This window comes from Trichosurus vulpecula, chromosome 7 (assembly GCF_011100635.1).
Source record: "Trichosurus vulpecula isolate mTriVul1 chromosome 7, mTriVul1.pri, whole genome shotgun sequence".
Classification (NCBI taxonomy): Eukaryota; Metazoa; Chordata; class Mammalia; order Diprotodontia; family Phalangeridae; genus Trichosurus; species Trichosurus vulpecula.
Window position 1 is genome coordinate 258,842,860 of NC_050579.1, and position 20,590 is coordinate 258,863,449.

Genomic DNA, 20,590 nt, shown 5'->3' on the forward strand with positions numbered 1-20,590 from the left:
CATTACTGTCCTCATTCCTCATCCAAATTACTTAATATATTCTTTTTGGTCAGTCTGTCAGTCATCAAAGATTTATTAAGCATTTATTATGTGCCAGGCACTGTACTAAGTGTTGGAGACACAAAGAAAGTAACAAAACAATCTCTGCTCTACTAGAGGTCACTTTTTTGTGTGTGTTTGATTTTTTTCCAGTTTTATCTTATGTGCACATAACTATCTTTGACACTTGCCCGAATTATGCATTTACCAATCCTAATCTAGGAAAAGACTGGATTAAAACATCCTTTCTCAGTAGGTGAGTTCAGAATGTTGCATCCTCTGTCAGATGGTCTTGTTTCATGGGTCGCTTAATTATTTTTTCTTAGTTACAAAATAGGGGTCAATGTTGAGGGAGAAGGGTAAAACAATAAAAATAATATTAGCTAGCATTTATGTAGGACTTTAAAGTTTGCAAAATACTTTATAAACATCTCATTTAATTTTCACAACAACCTTGGGAGAGAGGTGAAATTATTAACCCTGTTTTACAGATGAGAAAACTAAGGTAGACAGAGGTCAGTTTAGTTGTTTCGGTTGTGTCCGACTCTTCGTGACCCCACGTGGAGTTTTCTTGGCAAAGATATGGGAGTGGGGGGAGATGTAGCTAGGTGGTACAGTGGATAAAGCACTGGCCCCAGAGTCAGGAGAACTTGAGCTCAAATCTCCCCTCAGAGACACTTGATACTTACTAGCCATGTGACCCCTGGGCAAGTCACTTAACCCTGATTACCTCACAAGAAAAGAAAAAGATGGTGGAGTAGTTTGTCATTTCTTTCTCTAGCTCATTTTTTATAGATGAGGAACTAAGGCAAAAAGGGTTAAGTGACTTGCCCAGGGTCACATGGCTAGTAAATATCTAAGGCCAGATTTGAACTCAGGACGTTGAGTCTTCTCCTGACTTCAGGCCTGATACCCTATCCACTGCACCACCTAGCTATCTTCACACAATTAATAAGTGTCTAAGGCTAGATATGAACTCAGGTCTTCCTGATCCTAGGTCCAGCATTCTATAGAACATTGTGCCACCTAGATGTCTCTAATACTAGGAAATAGCTTCCCCGCCCCCCCCCCCCAAAAGCATCATTAAAACCTAACAAAAATAATTGAACTACCCTCCCAGCTGCAACACAAAAAGATCCCTGGGAAGTTGAGGGATTTACTTCCTCCTATTTTGGTGAACAGTGCAGCTGTGCACTTGAGTGATGGGAGGTACACCAAGTTTTCATCATAGTGTGCTAGTGAGCTCATCCTCTGGCAGAAGGTTGCTTTTCTCATTGGAATTTACTTAAATTAAGGAGGAGTCAAAATTAATGCACTCTAATATAGTATCCTAATTAAGACTATGATTTTGCAAAGACTGACATTTCAGCAAACACTGACAGATGGCTGGAATTTACATTTTTGTCAAGGGCTCACATTCTATTGGGAGAGACAACCTATGACTAACAAGGCACATACAAGATATAGAGTAGATGGAAGGAAGTCACTGACAGCTAGTGCTTTCCAAGAAAGTCTTCCTGAAGAAGGTGGAATTTGATCTGAGTCTTGAAGGAAGTCAGGGAAACTAAGAGATGAAGGTGAGGAGGGAAAGCATCCCAAGCATGGGGGACAGCCAGTGAGTACCAGGCCATGGAAATGGCAGATGGAATATCAGGTATAATGAACAGTGAAGTAGGCCAGTGTAGCTGGATGGAAGAGTGCATGAAGTGTAAAGGGTGAGAAGCCTGGAAGCAGGGGAAGGAACCAGGTTATGAAGAACTTTATACTAAATAGAAGACTTTATCTTGGAGGTAAATTGGACAGCATCAAGCAGTAGTGCCTAATGTTTTTGTTCATTTGACCCCTTTCAATAACCAAAAAAATGTGTTGTGAACCCCCATTATAATTTAATAGATACTCAAAAACATTATTTTAGATTAAGTGCTTACAATAATTACAATGTTAACTTTTTTCCAAAATAACTCCAAATTAAAATTTGTGTTACATAATCATAAAATATGAAATTTTATTGTACCTATAGTAATGAAATCCTTAAGTATAAAGTTAAAAAAACTCTAACTGTAAAGTAATTATGAGTATTTTATGTGGGATATTCTGTGAGAATTAAAAGAAGTAATCCAGAAAAATCTTATATGCTTCCTATCACCTGCAAGACTTTGTATTAAATTTTTGTATTTTATAAATGTCATTGAATAGAAATAATGTGCCAATAATTGCCACGAAATTGAATTTTTTTATTTTTAGCAACCTAACTGATTGATAAAAATGAATAGGTAGTTACAATATAAAATATTTACTTTTCTACTAGCTAATAACAAGAGCTGTATTGGGATAAATGTACTTAACATTTAATTTCATATTTTGTTTTGTTTTTAGCAATGTTTACATATAAGGAAAGAATCTCTTCAGATGTGAGTGTCTTTTCTTCTACCACTGGCACACTAGCAATGCTCTCACAAAAATTCTACTGAGCAGTGCTGTCAACTAGTTTATTTAAAAATCATCAGATTGAATAGTAACATAACTGTAGGATAAGTTTAAATCAGAAAACAGCCTTAATACTGCAATGAAAGAAAATATTAGGTTTATTTCTGTAGAATGTCTATGATGGTAGATAATTTCAAGGTGGCTTGCCCAGGCTTGGTTTCTTAAACAGTCTGACATTTGCATTGCAGGAACATAAAGTTCATAATAGCTGGATCATATGATTACAATAGCTGATAACATACAATTACAGAGTTATACAGGGCAAGAATGGAGCTCATCTAGTTCAGTATATAGAATGCAAATGAGAAAATGCACATGAATTTGATCATATGTTGGGAATTGGTTTGTGCTTGAAAGTTAAACCATTGTGGCCATTTGAGAACAATCTGATGGCAAGCTGAGACACTGCAAGAACAGGTTACATTCACTCAGAAGTGGTCAGAGTTTTATGAAATCACTACTACATGAACACAGAAATCATTGTAAGCATGATCATTACAGTTTTGAATTCTGCTAAAAACAAACCTATAACACACCAAACACACACATGCCTGTTATCAAAGAGGAAAAATAAGCAATTACTGCTTAAGGCACCACTAAAGAAATTTTTAGTTTTAACCTCTTGAACTATCATCATGAACTCTCAAGGGGTTCACAAACCACTAAATGGGAACCATTGAACTATAGTTTACTGAGGTGAGGGGGCTGTCACCTGATTAGAGATTATAGAAGTAAGGCAAAATTCATGACCTCAGAGAGGGCCATGGACATGCCAGAGTGGTTCAGAATCATGAAGTATAAGAAATTCTCTAGGTAGAAGGCAGAAGAAGTATAATATTTATTTAGACTCCAGAGAATAGATTCAAGGACCAATGCCCCCAATTTGATATAGTAGCAATAATATTCCAAAACCAGTAAGCCCACCTCACTGTAGTAACAAGGAAATTATAACAAAATATTATAGCAAGGGACCAAGCCATATTTGTAACTTCCCCTCACTTCTAGGGCCTTCCTATAAATGATCACTCATGAATCCTAACTCTCTGCTCAGCACTCTTTCCTACAACTCTGCTGACTCTGAGTTCCTTGATCTCTGAATCTCTCTTGTTCAGCACTCTCCACTCTGTACTCTCTCAATGCTGGCTCTCTGCTTCTGAATCCTGCCCCTCTCCCAGTTCTGCTGCTCCTAGTTCTGGGCTCTCTTTTTAGACAGTCCTAGCCATCATCTGATTGACTAGAATTCAGCCCACATGCCATTGACTCTGGTCTTAGCAACTCGCCTTAGGACCCTGAGGGCTTCACACCTCTTGCAAACTAGCAAACTAGTTTGCTAACTAGCCTGTGGCCTCACATCTCCTTAGTGAAAGGGTGTGGACCTGCCTCCCTTTGTTGGCCCCACCTGAAGCCGATTCAATGGGTGGAAAGATCTTTCACTTACTGATTGGCTTTACCAAGATACACTTTGGGGAAATCTCTTTGGCAGCTAGTTATCTCTTAGGGTTTTTTCTCTTTGCTATCCTGATTATTTTAAGCCTGGAAACTTAATTTAATTTAAATCAACTAGATGCTCTTCTACTATTACTTAACCTTTCTGGGCTTCAACATCTTAACTGTTTTACCTTTTCCCATTTGAAGATCTTTCTCCTTGATAATGAAGATGGAAGCAAATTTGGAATTAGTTCAATAGTTCAGCTTTCTGTCTGAAATTGTATGTGAGATTTTTTTAGCCATTTTTCTTCTTTTTTGTTTTTCTTTGGTTGTCTTTTGAAGGGCATTCCCTATAGTATAGGAAAGAGAACAGAAGAGTTGCTCAGAAATAAAATATAACTTAAGAGATTCTCCTGAAATCTCTTATTCTTTAAATTGTATTGGAAAATCTAAGTGTTCTTTTTATATGGCAGTGCCATCCAGGTGAAATGGTGAGGCAATAATAACAATGTAGACGATAATTGTCAAAATGCCTATGTAGTTCTGTATTGCAAAGTATATGCGATTCTCCACATAGAAGGCGGAAGAAGTAAAGCATTTATTCAGACACCAGAGAACCATATCTCGTAACCAAATGCTCAGCTCCCACAGCCAGTCAGTCCCCTTCATCGTAACAGCAAGGAACCCAAAACATTCAATGCAGAATATAACAACATGGAGCCTGGCCATCCCCAAACCTCTCCAGCCCCCTGCTGGGGTCCTCCCAAAGACAAACTCACAGTACAGCTAAATTAACCCGTTCAGTTCTAACAATCACGAGGGCAGTCAACAGCAGCCACCAGCAGCCGTAACATCTCTCTTTCTCTCTTTCTCTCTTTCTCTCTCTCAGCATTTTTCTGTGACATAACTTTCTTTTCCTGTCAAGAAGCTCCTCCTACCGTGTAACTTAGGCTTCCTGTGACATAAGCAGGTCACACGGCCTACTAATGGGTGAGAAAGATCTTCAAATCAAAATTGCTAATACACCAGGTTGGTCTAAGGATTGTCTGTCTTAGCCTGCTCCTTAAAACTGTGTGAAGAAGTATTTTATTATCTGTCCATAAGCGGACGCTGTAGAGCTCTTTGTTGGTGTAGGGTGGCTAAAGGTGGTATAGCGGATAAAGTGCTGGGTCTACAGTCAGGAAGACCTGAGTTTAAATCCTACTTCAGACAAACTGTGTGACCCTGGGCAAGTCAATTAATCTCTGTCTGCCTCAGTTTCCTCAAGTGCCAAATAGGGACAATAATAATGCCTACCTCGCAGGGCTGGTGCAAATCAGGCACTCAATACACGCTTATTCATTCCTTCCCTTACCATCAATGGAATTTTAACAAAATTGTTTAGTTTGCAGAAGCATTTTTCTTTAACATTAATTTTTCAAAGATTTCATCGGATTTAATACGTCCCTTCCCTATTTCATTTCCTCAATATCAAAAGATATTTTGTTTCTTTACTCCAAGGCCCCAGCAGATCTGTGATTTCATCAATGAGGATATTCCATTCAACCATGCAGATCACGTCTCACCCACGCTGGCTCATCCTGGACCACGATTTCTCATGTCCTTCCATAAAACTGCCATAAATTAACCACCCTGCAAACTCAGAGCTTTCATCTTTTTCCTCCATAACATGAAGATACCGATAGAGTATACGGACATCCTTTCGTTAGCCTTTACCTTCATCACATGACCAACCTACCTTCTTTTTCAATCGTACATTTCTTTCATGATATTCTTTTTATGCTTATATTTAAATTCATTGCAATGTCTGCTTATGTCCATCACACCGCCATTGTTCCTTCTGCGATGCTTAACTTCAGAGACTGGAGTGTTTCATGATTCACAGTCCTACCGCATCTCTGTACAACAATATTGCTAAAAAGGTGGAACTGTTTCAGAGAGAACTTTAGAGTCATCAAAAAACCTTTGCAAATTCCCCAGTGGAATGCAACCTACTGCCATCTTGTTAATTTCGGAGCCCAACACATTGGCTATCAGCGGTGTTTGGCTAAGATAATATGCTTACAGACAATCTGCTTAAGTTTTCCATCTAACTACATATCATAGGCTGAACAACAGCCTGATTCCTCCACTTGTTTTTTTCCCTTGATGATTCTCATAAATTTCTGTGTTTCTGAGCGTAGTTGCATTTTATTTCTGAGTAACCTTTTGTTCTCCTTCTTATACCGAGGAAACTCCTGTTACCCTATTGTCCAAATTGTCTAAATTATCCTATTGTCTAAACTGTGAGATACAAGATTTCTTCATATTTTACAGCAGAAATATTATAAGAACACTTCAAAAATTAATATTTAACTTAGAAAAACTGAAGTTAAGAACATGAATACATCATATTTTGTGATAATTTTGCTCTTTCAGTGGCACTGCTGACTTGTTTGCCACTTGTTCCATGGAAGATATCCGAGTGTGGCACACTTCTTCTAACCGAGAGCTGTTACGCATCACAGTGCCCAATATGACCTGCTATGCTATTGACTTCATGAGAGATGGCAAAAGCATCATTTCAGGTAATGTTCTCATGGTCAGACTGAGATTCAGACCTACACTCCAGATTTGATTATTGCAATTTTTATTTCATTTCGGCTTCTACAACCTGGTTGACCTAGAAGAGCACTTCGCTTATTATTCTTGCTTATTTAAACTCCTCTTTCAAGTCCCATTCTTGTAGGAAATCATTTTCATTTTCATCTCAAATGGCTGGCTATCTTTACCTGAGTGTCCTCAAATTCCACAGCTGAGATTGAACTCATTACCTTACCTCCCTCCATACCTCCCCCCCCTACAAATGTCATTATTTCTGTTCCCGGTTACCCAGGCTTGGAACCTCAGAGCTAACTTCCTTTTGCCTCATGCCACATCATGTTACCACAATCAGTTACCAAATATTGTCAATCCTACCTCCAAGGCATCCCTCACATTTGTTATCTTCTCTCTACTCACACTGCCAGCACACTAGTTTAGGCATTTATTGCCATTCACCTGGAATACGGAGATAAGATTCTAATTGTTTTCCCAGCCTCCAGTCTCTCCATTCTCCAATCCACCCTTCACAGAGCTGCAAAAATATTCTTCCTTAAGGAAAAAGACTTGCGAATTCCATATTGTTCCCCTGCTCAATAACTGTATTTTTTAAATGTAACTATTTTATTTTACTTTTTGTTAATTAGCATTAATTTTCTCTTGCTCCCACCTTCCATCCATTGAAAATAAAAATCAGAACACTTTTAAACACATTATGTCAAGCTAAACAAATTCTCACACTGGCTAAAATTAAGTCTATTCTTTTAATTCCCTATATCTAGGGATATATATCTGTATCTATATAGACAGATATATATCCCTATATCTATATTTGCAGGCACTGGAAATCAAAATCTAGCTTTTCTGAATGGATTTGGTGCTCTTTTGATGTTCTCTGTCAGCACTCACCTCTTGTTTCTTGTAGGATCCTCTAATGGAGGCATGAATGATCAGGGTAAAGAATGATCAAATCCCAATTTTCTGTCCGTAGTATTCCACTGATATCTTGAATAAGCTGAAATTGGTCTCAATCAATGATGAATACTAGAGATATTCAAGGTGTCCACTATCTAGCTCTAACACTCATGACTTCCTTAGAGAACTTAATCTCACATTAATATAGCCCAAAGATGGGCGGCCCTCATTCAGTCCTTCAAGTTCCCTGCATAAACTGAAGGGTGACATCTTTTGCAAATCTCTTACAGGATGTGGAATATAACAATTCCTTGGGATCCCCTGTTCTTCAATCATATTCATTTCTACAAGGAGTCCTAGGAGTCTCTTTGGGATCCATAGGTTTGGCAATTAGGAGGCAATGCTAGTAATAACAACAGCAATGTCTAACATTTATATAGCACTTTACAGTGGAGTGTGTTGAGCCAGCCCCTGCAATCCTTTCTATGGAAGGAGGCTGAATCTAGTGGATTCCTTGAGTTTGGGAGTTCTACGCTACGACAGGGCTAAAGCCCATAGGGTGTTTTTACTGAGTGTGGTATAAATAGGGTGAGCTCCTGGTAATGTAGTAGCACCATATTTCCCAAGGATTGAGTAAATTGGCCCAGTCAAGGAACTTTGTGGGTTTAAAGGTTTCTAACCAATCATTCATTACTGGGATCGGGCCATTAGTGGCCATGGAACTTCCAACCCAGGAAAGATAAGGAGATAGTCTCAAAAGAAAAAAATAACACAACCAAAAAAAGATATATGTACATATACATACTTACACACATATACATATGCATGTATGTATGCATGTATATGTGTGTGTGTGTATATGTATATCTTTTGCTCTTCAAAACAAGCCTTCATTTTATAGATGAGGAACTAAGAGACTTGTTCAGGGTCACGTAACTAATGTCTGAGGCACTATTCAAACTTAGGTCTTCCTGACTCCAACTCTCAGGCTCTATCTGTGATAGCACCTAGCTGTCTAACATGCTCACATACTAACATATTCTTCACACATGTATCCTCTCTTTCCCATACATTTATGAAGAGTATCTTAATATTTGGGTGTGTGACTCTCTGTTACCTACATTTACCTGTTTTCCTTTCTTGCTTCAGGCTCTCATAATCTGGCTGTGACCCACGACTACACTGTTCTCTCAAATGTCACCAAAGACCTCTTAAATGCCAAATCTAATGGATTTTTTTTCAGCAGGAGGGATCTAGTGGTTGGGAGGTGGGGGGGTAGAAGAGGTTTAGACATCCCCCCAACCAAGGAATGGAGTAGATGTCTCAACACACTATGTGGGTCCTTTCTGTAGGCAAGAAGGTGGGTGTGATCACCTCAGAAGGGACTTTGTTATGGGTTAGATGTACCAAGTCCAATGTAGTTCCTCCTTCTCCACTGCTCTCCCCACAATAACACACATACTTCCTAATTCAGAAGCTGAGAATATGAACAATCCAGGAAACATTTAGGAGATTAATATGTGTGAGGTAGAGAGGAGAGGAGTTTAACTTCTGACACCAAACAGTCCTCAGACTTGGGTTCTCCTCACCACCTCTCTCCCTAGAACATCTCGATGTTTTATGTGATTCTATGTCCTAGGTTGAGGTGGATTTATTTACCTTGTTTGTGTTTCATTTCTCTGTTTCCTTAGCTTGGAATGATGGCAAAATCCGTGCATTCACTCCAGAGACAGGTCGACTGATGTACGTCATAAACAATGCTCATAGCATTGGAGTGACAGCCATCGCTACTACAAGTGATTGCAAAAGAATCATCAGTGGAGGTGGCGAAGGGCAGGTGCGGTATTTGAACCCAAGACTGTTTTGAGGTGATGTACTTGGTATTTAATTGAGAAACACTATTAAGTGTCACAATCACAAGCAAAATAAAAATAATTTTTAAAGAGGAAGACTGTAGATAAACTTCACTTTAAAATATTAGTTTGAGCAATCCCACATAAGTCCAGCGATTTGGGATTGAATTCTGTCTTTCACCTCGTTTATTTCAATGGATCGTAGTTTGTAGAGAACCAGACTAAGATGCTATAAGACCCTGAACTATGTCAAGTGTGGAAATACCATTCTCAGAGGTGGGATGTTGAATAAATTTATATATGAGGTGAAGAGACAGAAGAGTAAAAACAGGGGAAAGAAGTCATAAAATTGGTACCTCAACACTATTTTTGTGGTTTCAATTTTACAGGAATTTTTTTTTCCTCTCTAAAAGCTGCCTCTGAAATTTAGGTGCTCTGCTAGCAGGAAGCCAAATGGACCCAGCCTTAAATATGCTGAGATTCAAGATAATGGTTCTTCGTCTAAGATTTTTGCAAATCTGATTTGACATTTTTAAAGGTGTCTATTAAAACAGCTAAACTTTAACACCCATTAACAAACAGCAAAATGGATCTTTTGGAAACTCATAAAACAAATAATAATTTGTTTGGCATTTTTATTCATGATCACTTAACTGTACTATTATAAAAATGAATGCCATTCTTTGAGTTTAGTAGACCTGATTTGAAAATCCAGGCTATTAACACTTACTGGCTGTGTGACTATAAACAAGTCATTTATTTTCCTGGGCCTGTATTTTCACATCTGTAAAAAGGGGATATTATCCATCTTATACATTTGTTATGAGAAAAGTACTTTATAAATTATAATGTGTAAATATGAGCTATTATTTTTGCTCTTGCTCCTTTCCCTTGTTATGGGTAAAATAGATTCTCATTGACTTCATGTGATAGGTAACTGTTGCTGAATAAATCTATCACAATACAGAAATTCTAGAGGTTAAAACCTAGGTTTTATTATGCTTAAGCACAAGTTTAGGATTCAGAAAAATAACCCTGAACCCATACTGGGGTTCAGACTAAGTTTTTAATAGAGAAAAATTATGTCAGAGAGACAGAGAAAAAAAATTTTAAATGTATGACAATGTTTAAATGTCATAAATGTCACACAGGCCTGGTCAGACAGAATCATAATCATATGCTTCCTCCAACAAATTAGTAAACGAAGTTACAGATTTAAACACAGAGTCTGCAAAAATTTGCTCTATAATGCTACCAGGCTACATTTAAAGAATTCACACTGGGCTGACTGAGAAGTTTACATGACACAAAGACAGCTAAAGGGTAGAAGTCAGGGGAATCTTTCCACAAATAAAGTAAGCTAAATTCCCTTCAGGGGGTTTAAGATTTTGATAGATGTTATATTCCCTTCTTCTTCTCTTTTGGTGTCTTATCTCAGGAATGTCACTTAATGTTATCATTAAAACCCATAAATCAGGTTTTAGCCAGGTGAGGTTAATATTAACAGGAGACAGGTTTCAGTCAGCCAAATATTCAGGAGAAATGGCTCCGAGCCCCAAGTGACATAATAAAAGGAAAATGAAAAATTCTCATAACACCTTTTTTTCTTTTATCTCTGCTATTTGTCTTCTAATTATCTGATTCTTATGAATCATTAATCTTTTTTGCTCTCAGCCTCTAGACTTTGAATTTGCTAGGGGATATGAAAAACTCTTCTTATTCATTGCTTTCTCTGAATTGATATATATTTATTGTTTTCTAGCCAAAATCTTCTTCTAGTCTTAATAATCAGAGAAATAATCTACTATGGAGGGGAAAAAAGATGGAAGGGAAATTTGTTGTTCAGTCACGTCTCAGTCTTCATGACCCAATTTGGGGTTTTCTTGGCAGACACTGGAGTGGTTTGCCTTTCTCTCTCATTTTATAGATGAAGAAACTGAAGCAAACAGGATTAAGTGACTTGCTCAGGGTCACACAGTTAGTAAGTGTCTGAGACCAGATCTGAACTCAGGAAAATAGCTTTCCCCACTCCAGCCGGGCCCCTCCATCCACGGGGCCCCTAGCTGCCCTAGGGATCATTATTAATTATTATAAATTAATAAATCATTAATTATTATTATTAAGCTGCCTTAGAGATTATTTAATAGTCTAACTCACTTATTTTACAGATGAGCAAACTGAACAGAAAGGTAGTAATTTGTAAATTCATGTAGCTAGTTACGAAAGCAGCACATGAAAGATCTTCTGACTCCAAGTCCAGGGCTCTTTCCACTATCTCTGTTTTCATCTTTCTTCTGAACCTCTGATACATATGACTCAAAATGGCCAAGTATGAAACCTGTGTGACTGCTTGTATGTATGTGTGGCTACATGTATGAAACATGTATGAAATACTGTGTGGCAAACAGGGAAGTTTTAACCTAAAGTTTTCTTTCAAAGAGAGAAGTTAAAAAACCCTAGGCCTTTCCTATATCTTTAGGCAGAGCTGGGTAGAGTTTGGTCTGCCTGCAATGATTCTTTCTGTTTTTAGCTCCCAGTACTTCTGTTTAACCATCTATTTGAGAAAATGCATAAAGATCGGTTTCTGGAGGCAGACAGAACTATCAATCTCCAAAAACCCATTTATAACACAATATTTTAAGCACAAAATTAATCAGAAAACCAAACTCAAAATCAAAAACAAATTTTAAAGGGAATAGGGAGAGTACTAAGCCCAGGGGACAAAGTCATTGTCTATCTCCTATCTAATCACATTCCTGGCCTTTCATATGTGTGTGCTCCAGCAAAGCTTTTTCAGGTTTTGATCCCTTATTTAGACATTTTGGATTTCCTGTGGCCATCCTGATTTCAAGAAAATAAAGTATTTTTCATGAGGTATTACAAAAGGAATATCCTTTGTCAGATACGTCCTGATTTTTCATTCAGGAAATACAGTTGCCATGCTCTCAAGTGACGATATAGAGGGCTGAGGGAGAGGGGAAGAGAATAAACATTTTGATGGCACCTATTAGGTAGCAGGCACTATGCTAAGTGCTTTACAAATATTATTTCATTTGATTCTCACAACATTCTTGTGAGGTAGGTGCTGTTATAACTCCCATTTTACAGTGGAGGAAACTGAGGCAAATAGAGGTTAAGTGACTTGTCCAGGGTCACATAGCTAGTAAGGTTTCTGAGGATTCATTTGAACTCAAGCCTTCCTGACTCCAGGCCCAGCGCTTTATCCATTGTGCCACCTAGCTGTCTATTCCAGCCATATTCCATGAACCAGCACCAACAAATCGTTAGGGGAAGACAAGGTGATTGATAGCATGTTTTTGGAGAAGCAATTTGCCCGACTATGCTATATCTCGACATCACAGTTCCTCCCCTTGGTTCAGAAACACACACATCTTAGGGGTATAAATGCTACGGATCTTATCCCAAGAAGAGGGCAACCAGGAAAGCATGAACCATAGGACTTGGACACATCTCTCTTCCCTTTCTCTATATGTGAGGAACAGGCATCTGAAGGAAACGCTGAGTAGGAGCTTCTAGATCGGTAGATTGCTGTGGTTAGAGAATGAATGGGGTGGGGGTTAGGAGGGACAACCATGAAAGAGGAGGGAACCAGAGCCCTTTGCTGGCAGAATGACAGGTGTGGCAAGAAAACAGAGTGGAGATCGATGACTGCAACCACAGAAAAGCAAGACCGGTGTGTTAGGGCAGAGTTCACCAGGGCCTTATGGGAACCATAGCAGCAATACCAGAATGAGGATACTGCTCAGACTCGGTACAGAGAAAGAGATGCTGAAGCTGTACCTGCCTCAGTGATGATAGGTCTTTACTTGATGTGGGATCCACAAGTCTCTTGACAGAGCGGGGACTTCACTAAGTACAGTGCCACAAGTTTGTAAAAACTGCACAGAACCTCTGAGGAAAAAAACAAGGTCCTTTGGGATAGGCTAATTCTTTGCTAACAGCTCAGATACCAGTCTGTTATGTTTTTCTTACTGCCTGAAATAAAATTTGTTCTGTGTCTAATGCCTGTGAGTATACACAGGGGATCTGGATAGCTCTTTGCTTACTAACGGAGTGACCTTGGGCAAGTCACTCAGCTTCTTCCCTGCTTATCTGTAAAATGAAGGGATCAGACTAGGTGGTCTCTGAGGCCCCTTCCAGTTCTTGAATGCCTATTAGCCTATGGGAGCACGTGTCATAGAGACTGCTATCGAGATTGTATTGTTCCTGTGGTGTCAGAAGTCAGAGCATGAGTTATATTTGGGGGAATCATCTGGGGCATCCCTAGCCTACCTACACTGACACTGTACAGTGGGTGGGGGGTGGGGAGGGGAAGGGCCAACATGTGAATGGCCACCACGGCTACACAGCTATTAAAGGACTGAGGCATGAGGACGGGTATCAGCCCTCACCGAGGTTTGTTGATTTTTAAGGTGCCTATGGGCTGTGACAAGTATGCCACTGAAGAGACTTGACACACTGCAGTAGACACTTTGAGGGGGTATAATTTGCTGTGGAACATATTAGAAGAGATGACCATAAAGCTGCTACCTTATGTGAGTGGCTTGAAACTGTAGAGCCTTCCTGAGGAGATAAGCCAGAAAAGAGCGCAGTTGCTAAAACCCCCTCTTTCTGGCCATCTTGCTAAACAAGATGAAGACCCTCATAGAAGTAGAAAGAATGGATTGCAGGGATTTCTGGGTAGTAAGACACTCTACTCTTCAGCCAGTAACGCGAGATGGAAAGAGGCATAGGCTTGGAAAGTTGGACCAGCTGTCAAGCACACATTACAGAAAGAGGACACCCATTATGAGCAATTATGGTTATTTTCAGGGTAGCATAATTGCTCACCTGGAGGGGGAGCCTCTGACTACTGGTTAGAATGTGATAAATAGATGATACAGTAGTAGAAGGTGCCTTATATAGAGAAAAGTGGATAATGACTTGGTATCAAAGATTCAAAGTTGCAGAGCAAATGTTGATCTGTGGGAGTAGAAGGAGAGACTCCTATTAGCCCTGAAAGGGAAAGAAAGTGACGCAAGTCATATTAAAGGTAGTAAGATATATTGTGATCAGCTCAAAGTTGTTTAAAAGATTAATAGGTCTTAAAATGACCACATAAATTGTGCCTTTGGGCATCTCACAAAATAGACAGTGCTTTGCCTATTTAGACAATAGACAGACTCAGCAAAATGAGATTGTAAACCACTGCTTAAGAGAAATGGAAGCGTTTAATTCAATTTGTTGGGGATAAAGAAAAATAATTGCTATGGGCAATTGGAAAACTAGTTGGACAGTCTTAGATGCATTTTTTCATCCATTTAAGAACAATGGAAAGAAACAGGAGTTTGGATAACTGTATTCTAATCATGGGGCTAAAAGTTTACTGCTTAGGAGAAATGGAAAATTTTCATTTAGCTTATCAGTATTAATATTTCTGCCCCTAGAGCTAAGGCATCATCGGCAAGATTATAGACCTGCTCTTAGATTAGAAATAGGAACTAGATGACCTACAACAGTTTCTGGACTAGGTGGCATAGTAGATAGATGGCTGGCCCTAGAGTCAAGAAAGCCTGAGTTCAAATTTGGCCTCAAACTCTTACTAGCTGGGTGATCCCAGGCAGGTTCCTCAACTTCTCTTGCTTCAGTTTTCCTCAAATCTAAAATGGGGATCATAATAGCACCTACCTTCCAGGGTCGTTAGGAGGATCAAAGGAGACGATATTTGTAAAGCTACAGTACTCTATGCTTAATAAATCCTTCCTTTTTTCCTTTTCTTTTTTTTCCTTCCATGGAAGTTCATAAACTTTATATTTGAGCATATTTGAGTATCTCAGCTTAGTAACCTCCTCTACCAATTCTGAGGAAAAGATTTGCCACTCAGAAATGAAGTCTCCCTTCTTTGTGGGGAGGGTCAGGATTCATTCATTGACTTAGTTTATTTGCATATGTTGAGTTTGGGTGTATGTGGGTTTTTTTCACTGTTGTTTTGTTTTGCTTTGAGGTAAGGGTATGGGAAATAAGCCCTCAATCCCAGAAACTGGAGGAAGCTCTAAAGGAGCACAAATCATCAGTATCCTGTATTAAAGTAAAGAAGAACAATGAAGAATGTGTCACAGCCAGCACAGATGGGACTTGCATTATTTGGGACCTTGTGTACGTACACTGTGATGGTGAGGATGACGGAGTTAACACTGATCAAGTGCCCTAAAAATGTAATGTTATGGTACAGGAGGGTGCCTGGTTCCAAGCTTGAATCCATACTGGAAGATGATTCAAATCAAAGGAAGTGACCTTAGGCAAGTCACAGAACCCCTCTAGACTTAGTTTCCTTGGCATTAAAATAAGGGGGCTTGGACTTGAATAATCTTTAAGATTCTCCTCCAGCTCTCAATCTATGACTCTATGGAAGCTATTTCTCTGAGCAATGATTTATAAATGTCCAGTAGCACTGTTTTCACTATCATCTATTAGTTTATGGGAGCTAATATTGGTTTTCTCAAAGGCCTTCAGGATAAGAGAGAAATTTGAAGGAGGGAAATTAGTTGTTTTATCCATTAAAAAAAAACAAACCTGCCTCTATAAGAAAATCCTGAATAAAATGCATAGGAAAAAAAAGCACTATTATTTTAGGGGATAAAGAGAAATAATTGCTATGAGCAATTGGAAAAGTAGTCAAAAAAGTAGCCAAAAGGTCAAGAAACTTAAAAAAGATGTGTTTTTTCCATCCATCTGAGACAATGGAAAGAAATGGGAGTTTGGATAACTAGACTCTAATCCTAGTCCTGACATTAACTTTGTGTGACTTTGGGACAAATCATTTTGTTTCTATGATCTTTAACTTTCCCATCTTTAATACAAGAGGTTTGGACTAGATGATCTCTTCTACCTAACTTTCCTTTGGAAGATTATTTAATTAAGAGATAGATTATTAACTGCCTTCTCTAACTGATCATCTCAGATCTTGGGAGTCAAAGAACTGGGTTTGAATCCTAGCTTTGGACTTACTACCTGTGTGGCCTTGGGCGAATCAATGAACCTTTTTGGGGGAGGTGGTGGTGCTACCTTTCCTTATCTGTAAAAGGTGGCATTGAACTAGCTAATGTTGAAAGTCCCTTTTGTCTTGAAATCTATGATCTTGGATGCTTCTTGGGCTAGAAAAAATAATCCTGAGATAGTGTGGCGCAGCCAATTAGTGGAGGAAAAGCAAGTAAATTCCAGAGCTTTTTACGGATAGCTATTTTTCAGGCGTCTGAAGAGGAACCAGATGATTCTGGCCAACACTTTATTTCAATGTGTTTGTTACCATCCAGAAGAGTTTCAGATTATCACCAGTGGGACGGACAGAAAAGTAAGTAGCCATACCAGCATGAGATAAGATCCTTTTTATCACAAAAAGGCACTACCAGGCTATGGCTAGACCAATTATTTATTGCTATTATTTCCTGACTAAGTTTAAAGTGAGAAAGACTAGATATGGATAGCTTCATAAATTGCCCCAATTCATCACTACTGAAGAAATAAACAAACAAGCTTATTAATTGGGACTTCTCTAAGTCATTACCGGGGATAACTGGGCAGGAGCTGAGAAACAATTCTCTTTTTACTGTCCATAAAAACTTTCTCAAGAGAATTAATTGTGTAAAGACCTTACTGAGCTACTATTTTATACTATGTAAAACCTTAAAGTTTTACATTAGTCCTCCCTGGATCTTTAGAAGCACCTATGCCAATTATTAGCCATTCATTAAAAGTGTATATGGTTCCTGAATTGCTATCTTCTAATTTTTATAGTTTTCTTTGGACTCTTTATGTTGTATCAAGAGAACTTTCAATTAAACAAATCCAAATTAAACCAAAACATAATTCTCAAGATAAATTTAAAAACACAACAATACTTTTATGAGAAATGCAGTGTTTTAAAGGAATGGAACATGAAAAAAACCCACACTATTTAATTTTTGTTAACTTCACTCCAAATGCTCTTCCAATTTTTGTTAACATACATGCCCTTTTAAAGGTTTTTAAACAAAGAGATCCTCCAACAAACATCCTATTTTAATGCCTTCATTGTGATATGAAGTTGTCCTTGAGTTCTTGAAGGCTAGGCAGAGCTCAAAGGTCTCAAGTACAGGTCAGTCCACTTTGGAGAGACTCAAAATTACACAGTTGGCCAGCACGTAGTGATGTTTTTGTTTGTTTGCTTGCTTGACATCAACTAATGAAACCTCCTACTTAAGGGACAGAATGATAGTGGAATCACGTCGGTGAAGTCATGGCTTCTTATAATATTGAAGCATTAAAAAATGATGTAAAAGTAGTTTCTTTACATTTTCTCCTTAATCTCTTTTATCCTTTTGCCTTGTGTCACTTTTTGAGGAATAATAAGTACTTCCTTTTGTTATATATATTCTGTAAGACTCATATACATATTACTACATATTTTCTCATTACCACAAATTCTTATTATACACTTCTATCCTGATTTCCAGATCGGTTACTGGGAAGTGTTTGATGGGACAGTAATTAGAGAGCTAGAAGGTTCCTTGTCTGGTTCAATCAATGGAATGGATATTTCATCAGAAGGAGTGCATTTTGTCACAGGTTAGTACTGGAATAAGAAAAGAAAAGCGAAATTTTCCATATTTAAGTATATTAGCAAGTTAGCCTGGAGGAGAAAGATCTTTGTAGCTCCAAGAGGAAGCAAAATCAAATTCAGTTTGGAGCCCTGAAGCTCTCAGGAGAAATGAAAATTCAGCTGTCAGATATTTCATGGGGAGGAAATACTAAAAAGATAACTCAGGAGAACAAGACTAATACCAAGATAAGACTAGAGTAATATTTAGATTTCAAAGGAATTGCTTTTCATTTATTTGGTGAGCAATGGATAAAAGGGCTGAAAAATCGGTCCTTAATCTCATACAACGTAGTACAGTTGAAAGATACTGGATTTGGAGTTAGAGAACTTGAGTTTGAATCTCTGCTCTGTCATTAATTGGCTTTGTAACCTTGAGTAAGTCAATTCACTTCTCCAAGTCTCGATTTTCTCATATGTAAATGAGAAGGGACTAGATGACTTTGAAGGACCTTTTTAGTCCTAAATCTATGATCCTATTGAGGGAATAGAACCACTTTGTACTTTTTTATTTCCTTTTGAAACCCTTAATATAAATTTTCCTGATATAATCTATCAGGATACAAATATACTGAAAACTTTGGCATAAATTGTTTTTAAAAATCAGCTTTCCAAAAAAAAAGGCATTGACTGCAAAAAAAAAAGTTCCTATCAGGCATACAAGAGCATATTTAGTTCCACACTCCTTCATTTTTTTTAGAACATTAAATATATTTAAAGTGTCAGAAATCTTCTCTTACTTTTGAGTTAATCCTAATATGCTGTTTTTAATAAAAAAGACCTCACTTCTCTCCTCATTTTGTGTTTAAAGTCCCCATCAACAGATAATCAATTCACTTAGTAAATACTCCAAAACCTCCCAGTTTCATATGTATGTGTTCCTTCATTTCAGGTGGGGATGACCATTTAGTCAAAGTGTGGAGTTATAATGATGGTGAAGTGACCCACGTTGGGGTGGGACACAGTGGCAACATTATCCGCATGAAGATAAGCCCAAAAAATCAGCACATTGTTAGTGTAAGCGCCGATGGAGCCATTTTGAGATGGAAATACCCTTTTTCCTCTTGAATTAGTATTGGAACCTCTTGAAGGACATTGTTCATGCTCATATTCATCAATGAGCTTATTTGGGCAAACGTATTTTAAGCAAAAATTTGTGCTTTTTTTCCTCACATTTGTATGTTTGCTCTTTGGTCAAAACAACATTTGATTACATGTCTATTTTTTTTCTTATTTCCTTTTAAATTTTGTAGCATAGGATGTTTCAGATATTCATATTTTAAAAGGAGCTTCAGGGAAAGAGAAGACTTTTACAATGAAATTGATTTGAATTTAAGGATTTTATTCATATTATAATTATACTTTTATTACAAATAAAAATCTCATTGACTGGTTTCCTTTATAACTCTTCTATTATCGAAGGCTTTGCAATACCTAATATCTTTCCTAGTAATTATCCTCATGGTTTGTTCTTCAATTAGCAGTGCTGTTGCTTTTTAAAAATCTTGATGCTTAGTCAAAACTCACCACTATTGAATAACAAAACTGGCATTTAGGGACCTAATATTGAATCCCTCCTTGGATTTTTACTTAGCTATGGGATTATAAGCAAGACACAACCTCTCTGAGCTTCTATTTCTTCCTCCATAAAATGGAAATACTTAACTCAAAGTGTTGTTGTGAGGCAAGTTCTCTTGAAATTTTAAAGTGTTATGTCAATTGAGTACAAGTTGGGATATATTACAGACTTTTCAACTGGGAGGAACTTAAGCTGTCACCCAGTTTTACATAGAATGAAATCGAAGTTCACCTGTCACGGACTGATTATTGATAGAGCTGGAATTAGAATTCATCTCCCTTTTCACCATGTATTTAACAATATATTCTAACAGGATCGATCCACTGCCCAAATTGTGAAGGCCATAACTCATTCTTCATGAGTACAAAGCCCAGCTTATCAATAGCTGTCATCCTAGATGCTACTGCAGATGTCATTAAGCAAAGTAGGAACTTGTGAGATTTCAATAAGTCTTATATTATTTTAATCCATCAAATAGCCAAATGAAAAGAAAGAGATAGGAAATCGGATTTCCTAATACTAAACTATGTAGCTATGCTCGTGATACTGATCTTACCCAAGATAAGGCACCTTAAAAGCATGACAGCTTGTACTGATATACGCCTTAAGGCTTACACAGTCCTTTGTATATGTTCTCTCATTTAATCCTCACAACAACTCTCTAAGGTAATTGTATTTATTATTTCCATTTTACAGACCGAAAAACTGAAGCTGAGAAAGGTTAAGAGAGTTGCCTAGGGTTATGTTGTTTATCTTACATCTGAGGCAAAGATGCCACAGCAATATATTAAAATTATTCCCTATGATCACTTTGGAATATTCAGGGATGATCTAACATTAGGAAAACTATTGACATAACATATAACATTAATAACACAAGTATAATTGAAATGCAGAAAATTCTTCAAAATATAGCATTCATTTGTGTTTAAAGCCAAAGGAATAAAAGGAACTTTGTTTATTATGATCAAAGGCATCTAAAACAAAGAACTAGTATCACTGGTAATTGAGAAACATGAGTTTGTTGTTGTTCAGTCATTTCAGTCATGTCTAACCCTTCATGACCCCATTTGG

At 37.8% G+C, this 20,590-nt stretch overlaps 1 protein-coding gene across 2 annotated transcripts in view; it reads left to right on the forward strand.

Annotated features, from left to right (window-relative positions):
- The window catches only part of CFAP52 (cilia and flagella associated protein 52), a 75,052-nt gene extending 55,719 nt beyond the window's left edge, over positions 1–19,333 (forward strand). The window contains exons 9-14 of one of the 2 annotated variants that reach the window (XM_036768839.1): positions 6,373–6,521; positions 9,141–9,286; positions 15,307–15,458; positions 16,551–16,653; positions 17,795–17,906; positions 18,830–19,333. In XM_036768839.1, the coding sequence (XP_036624734.1) occupies positions 6,373–6,521; positions 9,141–9,286; positions 15,307–15,458; positions 16,551–16,653; positions 17,795–17,906; positions 18,830–19,005 (838 nt within the window). In that variant the 3' untranslated portion in view covers positions 19,006–19,333. The remainder of the gene's footprint in view (positions 1–6,372; positions 6,522–9,140; positions 9,287–15,306; positions 15,459–16,550; positions 16,654–17,794; positions 17,907–18,829) is intronic. The other variant, XM_036768840.1, reaches the window with a different exon arrangement.
- The last annotated feature ends 1,257 nt before the right edge of the window (positions 19,334–20,590 follow it).